Source organism: Pyrus communis, chromosome 15 (genome assembly GCF_041283825.1).
Source record: "Pyrus communis isolate YQ-2024b chromosome 15, ASM4128382v1, whole genome shotgun sequence".
Taxonomy (NCBI): Eukaryota; Viridiplantae; Streptophyta; class Magnoliopsida; order Rosales; family Rosaceae; genus Pyrus; species Pyrus communis.
In genome coordinates this window covers 6,114,225-6,122,588 of record NC_142579.1, presented here as the reverse complement: position 1 = coordinate 6,122,588, position 8,364 = coordinate 6,114,225, and the positions used below count along the sequence as shown (strand labels likewise).

The 8,364-nt window shown below is 36.0% G+C and overlaps 2 protein-coding genes across 6 annotated transcripts in view; both read left to right on the top strand.

Moving 5' to 3' along the window:
* Nucleotides 1-933: 933 nt before the first annotated feature.
* LOC137749482 (TMV resistance protein N) lies at nt 934-7,110 on the top strand. Of its 5 annotated transcripts, none has more exons than XM_088686227.1 (7): nt 935-1,073; nt 1,662-1,715; nt 2,844-3,357; nt 3,548-4,649; nt 4,738-5,031; nt 5,155-6,051; nt 6,166-7,110. In XM_088686227.1, the coding sequence occupies exons 3-7, from the start codon at nt 2,867-2,869 to the stop codon at nt 6,892-6,894; spliced, it is 3,513 nt and encodes a 1,170-aa protein (XP_088542353.1). In that variant the 5' UTR covers nt 935-1,073; nt 1,662-1,715; nt 2,844-2,866; the 3' UTR covers nt 6,895-7,110. The 5 variants fall into 5 exon arrangements, with proteins under 5 accessions (XP_088542352.1, XP_088542353.1, XP_088542351.1 ...); XM_088686225.1 differs by having other exon boundaries at nt 944-1,084; XM_088686226.1 differs by lacking the exon at nt 1,662-1,715 and having other exon boundaries at nt 934-1,073.
* The window catches only part of LOC137727105 (disease resistance protein RPV1), a 53,943-nt gene continuing 46,517 nt past the window's right edge, over nt 939-8,364 (top strand). The window contains exon 1 of the mRNA XM_088686238.1: nt 939-1,073. The gene's annotated coding sequence lies outside the window, so the exon portion shown is untranslated. The remainder of the gene's footprint in view (nt 1,074-8,364) is intronic.

The window sequence follows — 8,364 nt, the reverse complement described above, 5'->3', positions numbered from 1 at the left end:
GTCTTTTACAATGGAAGAGGATTTGGTCAGATCTCTCCCATCAAAGGTCCAGGATCAAGTGATTTGGACCATTGAAATTTGATCCAACGGCTATATTTATTATAATTTTTAGAAGACCCCCTGTTTGTAGCTGTTTGATTAAATTTTAACGACCCGTATTACTTAATCCTAGGCCTGTGATGGGAGAGATCCAGACCGGATCCTCTTCCCCTTAAAATTTAGTAATTGAATTGTCTTCTTTTTTAATTATTTTTTTATACAATGATATTGCAGGCATGGGATCTGGGCTAAGTCACACACCATAATTTGGCATCAAAGTAAAATTGAATTTAAATCCTGCTACTTACAAGTATAGAAAAATATTATTAGACTATAAAGCTAGAGAAATTTATAATTGAATCATTAGACTTGCATTATAGTCACAGTTTTGTGAGTATGACCTATGAGTATATAAAAAAAAACAAATGATTATTGAATCTTAATGTGTGACCTATGAGTATAGAAAAATGATTACTGAATCTTCGTGTATGACCTATGAGTATAGAAAAATGATTACTGAATTTTCATGTGTGACCTAATAAGTATAAAAAAAAAATTGATTACTGAATTTTCGTGTATGACCTATGAGGCTATGAGTATTAAAAAAAAAAAAAATGATTGTCGAGTAAAACACGAATTTACATATTTTTGAAAAAGCTATGTATTATTGTCGGCTGAATTTTATTGGTTTGTTTGGGCGTACCCACCCTCATTTACCCAAAAAAGGGAAAAGAGAAAAGAGAAAACAGAAAGCTCTCGTCCTTCTTCTACAGCTTCTCTGGTAGCATGATCATCTCCTACCTCCTCTTCTTCATCAACTCTTAAGACTGACGCGCATTCAGATCCTTAGAAATTTGAGCATGGTGGAGAGGAACTATAATTATCAACTTGAGGTTGCGAGTTAGCAAAATTCGATTTGTGAAATCGTCCATTTCACAGTGTCTTTTTGAAGAAACTAGTTGGGACTTCCCTCAACCAGCTTGCCGGCAGGAAGAAAACTCACGGCTTTCGACGTCTTACAATACACAACTCTGGTGTGTGCAAGGTACCTTCGAGCTGTCCTGTTGTGAAAACATAGATCTGATTGTATAACCTTCTTTTTTTCTTTTCTTTTTTCCCCTTTTGGTCAACTGCTTGTGTTATTCGTTTTGAATTGAAATCTTCATGGCGGATATCCTCTTGGTTTCTTATCTTTAATTTTCTTTTTAATATATTCCGATTAAAACTAAGATCTAAAGTCTTTTATTTTTAGAAAAAGTAAGATATTCATTGAAGATTGAAATATGTACAAATCGAGGATAGGGTGTTTATAGTGGACCTCAATAAAAACTTTGTCAAGGTTTTTAACTCGAACGAAGGGAAAAAGATTGTACCGTACCAAAATTAACTACTAGTACTATCCTCTAATAATAAATCAAAAATTATATCAGGAGGCTCTTCGAACCAAGAAATTGGATGATCAATAGTTAGACTAAACCTCGCAAGGCGATGAGTCACCTTATTTGTCTCTCTTCGACCAAATGTAACCTTCCATTGCTTGAATTCTTGAAGAAGCTGGCTTGTATCCTCAAACAGATGCCTGTACTGACCACTAAGTGTTGCACCTGTATTCTGAATTGCAGAAGTCACCAGCAGCGCATCCCCTTCCACCTGGACCTGTTTCGTTCCCCCTTGCCGTAAGAACAACACTGTTGCACGTACAGCAGCAGCCTCTGCATGCAGCATCGATCTCACCCCTTCCTTCCTGATTGCCCTTGCTGCCATGAAACCTCCCTCCTAGTTCCTTACCACAATCCCAAAGCCTCCAACCGATCCCTTCTCATCCTATGCTGCATCAAAATTACACTTTATCCATCCAGATTCCGGAAACTGCCATCAAAATTACACATAACACATCTATTAGCTTTTTACATACTAAAATTAGAATAATATAAACGTACCAATAGTGTGGTATATATCTAAATAAAAATTACATAACATACCAAAATACTAATTTGTACACAAATTTGGATTACATAACATACCAATAACATACCAAATTATTGGAACGTTACATTTAGTAAATATGTGCATGCACATATATATATGTGTAGTTTCATTTAAAATTTTAAAGTACGTTGGTATGTTTAAAATATCACGTTTGATTTTTTTTTTTTTTAACAATATATTTTTTGTAAGATTTTAGGAGTATGTTATCTTTCGGAATTTTTTTTTTTAAAATTTATTACTATTAAAAGGAGGGGATGATTCAAAACTATTACAATAATTTAGATCTTGTCACCTAGTACTACGGTCTAGTGGTATTCCTTTTCACTTGTATGTGGATGTCTTAAATTCGATTTTCGCCAAATTCGAATTTGAATCACATTATTGCTATCCCATTGTGAGGCTTATCCCACTCCTCCACTCCCTAGTGTAGATGATATAGTTTGTTCAAAAAAAAAAAACCTTAGATATTTGGGCTAAGAAATTAAAAAACCGAGCATCTAGATCAAAATACCTCCTAAATTATTTGGTGGTTAAGAGTCCTAAATGAGCTCCTCCCTAAAACTTAGAGAGGATTTGAAAAATTACATCTCGAATCAGACCTTCATTCCTAATACAAGTAAGCATACTAGAGCCAAGTTAGACCAAAATTAGACTATTATTATGTTTATCATTTCCTACATATTTCCAAAATTAGACCTGTAATATCATTTGCATCTCAGTGTAAAATCAGATATGTTTGGTACCTGGAAAATATATTCTCCATTTGCATTCCAATTTGTAGATAATAACTCTTCTTCATGCATTCACTCCTGCAGATAGACTCTATTAAATAGCTGCAATGAGCACCGAGCAACAAAATGCTTCTTCGTCCTCTTACCGGTGCACATATGATGCTTTCTTGAGTTTCAGAGGCACAGATACACGCAAGGGCTTTACAGATCACCTCTACAAGACTTTGGAGTTGGCAGGAATCCACACTTTTAGAGACGATGATGAAATTGAGAGAGGAGCAAACATTGAACAGGAGCTACAGACAGCAATACAAGAGTCACGAGTTTCAGTCATTGTTTTCTCCAAGGACTACGCCTCTTCCAGGTGGTGCCTGAATGAACTTGCTATCATCATGGAACGTAAAAGAACAGATGGACACATGGTTGTGCCAGTTTTCTATGATGTGGAACCATCAGATGTCAGGAAGCAGACGGGCAGTTTTGCAGAATCATTTACTAGACATGAAAAGCGATTCAAGGACGAGATGGACAAGGTGGAAGAGTGGAGGCGAGCTCTTAGAGATGTTGCAGACTTGGGAGGGATGGTTTTAAGAGACCGGTAATTTTTCATTCTCTCCTATATTCAGTCAAGTAGATCAGATGCTAGTCTCAAGCTTGTGAAAATTTTAGCTTTTTTTTTTCTGAAAAAAAAAAATAAAAAAAAAAAAATAACTTTCTTGTGTTTTTCTTTTGGTCTGAAAAGAAAGAACGTATTGTGCCTCATATATTTTGATATCAATAACACATAGGTACGAGTCGCAATTTATCCAAGATATTGTTGAAGTGGTTGGAAATAAACTGGACTACATGACGAATAGGAGATTAAGAATTGATCCCTATGTGATTGGACGAGGTTACTATGTGAAAAGCCTAAACATGTGGCTGGAAGATGGATCAAATGATGTTGGAGTAGCTGTCATCCATGGAATGGGTGGAATAGGCAAGACCACCATTGCTAAAATTGCTTATAACCAGAACTTCTCTAAATTTCAAGCTAGCAGCTTTCTTTCAGATATTAGGGAAACTTCCAAACAAGCCAATGGTTTTGTTCACTTGCAAAGGAACCTTCTTTCAGATATCCAAAAGAGGAAAATGGAAAAAATATACAGCCTTGATGAAGGTATAGCAAAGATCAAACGGGTTGTATGTTGCAAAAGAGTTCTTCTTGTTCTTGATGATGTGGAGAACTCGGAACAGTTCAATGCAATTCTTGGAATGCAAGACTGGTTCCATCCTGGAAGTAAAATTATAATAACAACTAGGCATGAACATTTGTTAAAGGCTCATGAAGTTGTAAGGTTTAAGGTTGAAGGATTACATGAGTATGAATCACTTAAGCTTTTCAGTTGGCATGCCTTTGGACAACCCCATCCTCAAGAAGGTTACATGGAGCTTTCAAGACCCATACTAGAACATTGTGGAGGGGTTCCATTAGCTCTTCAAGTTCTGGGATCTTCTCTATATGGAAAAGCAATTGATTTTTGGAAAAATGCATTACACAACTTAGACGTGATTTCTGAGGGGAAAATTCAAAAGATTCTTGGCATAAGCTTTGATTCTTTACAAGATCATGAAAAACGTTTATTCCTGCATATAGCCTGTTTCTTCGTGGGAAAGGACAAGGATTTTACAACTACAATCCTTGACGAATGTGATTTTTCCACAGAGGTTGGACTTCAACATCTGGTTGATAGATGTCTTGTGGAAATTAATGTCCACAACAAGTTAATGATGCATCAATTACTTCAAGACATGGGAAGGGCAATAATTCGTGAACAATCACCTGAGGACCCTGGAAGACGCACTAGACTCTGGCATAAAGATGCATTTAATGTTTTGAGAAAATTAACGGTAAGAAACATGATCTTTATCTGTATATATTTGCAATGGTATTCTGCATGTAACTAGTAACTTATCCAATGCTCTTATTTGTTAGCAGGGTACGAGAACTATCAAGGGCCTCATGCTTAGCTTTCCCTCAACAGAGTCATCTCCGGTATTAAATGAGGTAGGTTTCGAAACAAAGGCATTTACAGAGATGCTCAATCTTGAATTACTTCTGCTTGATAATGTAAAGTTGAGTGGAAGCTATGAAGATTTTCCAAAAAATTTAATATGGCTATCTTGGCGAGGATTCTCTTTAAAATCAATACCAGCCAATTTTTGTTTGGAAAATCTAGTTGTTCTTGACTTACGGAAGAGCAGTCTGCAACATGTTTGGAAAGGAACCAGGGTATGTTCTAATCTCTCTCTGTCTCTCTCTCTCTCTGTCTCTCAAAATATACACAATCAAAAATAATTTTCAGTAAAATTTAACTGTGTATTCATAGCAACTAATGACTTCTCTTTGACACAGTTTCTTACAAGATTGAAAATTCTTAATCTCAGTCATTCACATGGCCTTAGGACAACATCTGACTTGTCCGGACTCCCTAACCTTGAGAAACTAATTCTTAAGGATTGCATTAATTTGATTGATGTTGATGAATCCGTTGGAAACTTGGGGAAACTTATTTTTTTGAATCTAAAAGATTGCAAAAGTCTTATGAAGCTTCCAAAAAGAATGCACATGTTGAGGTCTCTCAAGGAACTTATTCTTACTGGTTGCTCAAAGCTTGTTCTTCATGACAGTGCCACGGTTATTCATTTACACTCTACATCTAGGGATATGAATAAACTTAGACTGTTATCAATTATATCATGGACACCAATCAGGTGGTGGTGGATGTGGGCATGGCCAGGAAAGACTCTTCAATCAACAAGTTTCTCTCTGGCAAGTTTACCCCGTTTTTTGGGAAGCTTAAGTTTGTCTTACTGCAACGTGTCAGAGGTTCCCAATGATCTGTGTACACTATCTTCCTTGAAGCATTTGAATCTAATTGGTAACCCAATTTTGTGCCTACCACAAAAAATGAAGGGTCTTATTATGCTCGAGACTCTTTTGTTAGATAATTGCACAAACCTCGAAATTCTTCCAGAGCTCCCACCAAGGTTGAAGAAGTTAGAAGCAAAATATTGTACATCATTGAAAAGATTAACAAATTTACCAAACTTATTCAGATCATTGGAATCACTTTTTTGGGGTTGTGAGCATTTAGTTGAAGTTGAAAGCTTGTTGAATATAAAACCGCTGAGAAGCGCTGACATAGAAATGACAAGATATATGGGCCTGTTCAATTTGAAATCCATAGCAAGCACTGATGTCGAAATGATCAACTACTTGACCAGTACAACCAGGAAGGCTCCTGTCCAGGTCTTTCTCTGTCTCCTCTCTCATGTATGGTTGTTCTAATTATTATATCTATGAACTAGTTAGGCCAAACTGTTTGAATAGTTAAATTTGAATTGTAGATTCTTGATGAAACAGGTACTCTATGAATGTGGCATATATAGCATTTTCTTTCATGGAAGCAAGATTCCAGATGGATTTAGCTTCACAACAAGATACAGATCTGTGCTGTCAGTTATTGCACCTTCACATCCTAATCCCAAAATCCGAGGCTTGAATTCATGCGTTTTATATGCAAGAGAACCAGGCTTGGTTATTGATGACTATCTTGTTAGTGCTATGCATTTGATTAAGGTCAGTAATCAGACCAAGGGTCTTATGTGGACCTATTCTCCAGTCACAGTAGGTTTTCCAACTGAGAAGGAAGATATGCTATGGCTAAGCCATTTTCGATTTGGAAACAATGAATTGGAGTATGGGGACGAAATACGTGTTTCGGTGGAGATGCATGATTTTCGGATAAAGGAGTTCGGAATCCAGCTTGTGTACGAGCAGGAAAGATTTCCTTCTAGCCAGAACAATATTGTTGCTGGAGATGTGTCAATGTCAGCATCAGAGTACCAAATGTGGACAGGAAAATACTTTCTCAGTAATCATAGGCACCGTACTCATCAGGCTCAATTCCGAATGAGACAGGAGAATCCAGCACATATTGAATTTTCATTTGGGCCAGAGCGTCTATTTCATAAATTATTCAAGGCCCGAGGACCATTGGAAATAATTGGGACAGAATGTCCAGCAGATTCCTCAACTGCTTCTGGTCACCTGTTTTGGGGAAATAAATGTTTTAGCTACAATGTTAACTGAAGCAATAACTGTAAGCGGACCGTAACGGTAGAGAAATATTCAAGTACCTAAAAGAGCAGCCAGCCATATCAGAATAATTATGCTGGACTTGAGTTGTATAACTTCTCATCTGATATGGCTTGGTCCTTTTATAGCGAATATTGGCGCACAAACTCCCCTTTTCTATATTTTTAGAGAAAGTCTGCGAAACTTAAATCCTATAGTTCTTTTTCTGCCTTTTTCTAATATTTTTACTGCCTTTTTCTACTATAGTACTACTCCTTCATACGATAATCCTAGTGGCCAAAATTATATCCTAACTTTCAAATCCCAATTAAGGTGAAATTTTTTTATGTTTATGCTCACTAAAACCTCATTGATGTACAACGAACAAACAACTACCGTAGAGATAGTTGGTGCCTATAGTATGTGTGGTGGTCTAGATCACTCATTTGAGCCATACATACATGTGAACCGAAAAGCTATTTAACTTTAAAAAGGGGAAATTTAGCATGCCCATGAACTTAAGGGCGGAGCCAGAAAATATTTTATGGGTGGGCTAGCTAAAAAAATTACCCAAAAATCTTTTTTTGTTTTTTTTGTTTTTTTTGTCGGTTTTTGCTACATACGTATTTTATGCAAAAATTTAAGTTTAACTTTTGTATTTATATACTTAAAATTTGCCTGGTAGGAACTCAATAAGCTTCGCAATTGCAAACTAACAAAATTACAATGAATCATCCAATTTCACATATATTTAGATTTAAACACAAGAAGAAGATAGAAAACTTAATATCTCAATTACAATCACACAACTAGATCAAAGCAAAACATTGAAAGTAGAAGACAATATTAAAAAATTGGTTGAAACTAATTAATTAATATAAACCCCACTATATCAAAGCAGAATAATCTTAAACAAAATGACATCACAATTTTCGTGGTAATTTTTATATTTTTAGTTGTGCTAAATACTCACTGGGCTAGTTTCATTAAAAATAATTCTTCTTACACATTTTTTTGTCTATTATAACTACACACTAAAGTATATATACATATTGCTACAAATCCTCCCTGGGCTACATCCTACCGTAGCCCTTAGTGTGGCTACGCCATGACCTTTTAAAATGTTTGTAGCATCTCAGGTTTGAGTCGCAGCAAAGGCATGCTTTCTTAATTTTTTCACGGCTTACAGCTGGTGCGAGGGACCTCCGCACGTTAACGTGACATCTCTTTTTCATTCATTTCACACAAACCAATCATCCATTTAAAATAGTGCTTGAATAAAAACAGGGTACATAATTATATACCTCAAAATACCAAGGAACCAACTTCTCCCTCCAACAATCGAAATTCCTGAAATTCCAAAACATAGCAAATCCATTAGCAATATCATGATGTTTCTTTGCTTTATAGAGTCTAAAGTTTATAAGGATGTGCACACATATGGAGTAAAGAAGTAGTGCAACCTTTCAACCTCATTTCTAGAAA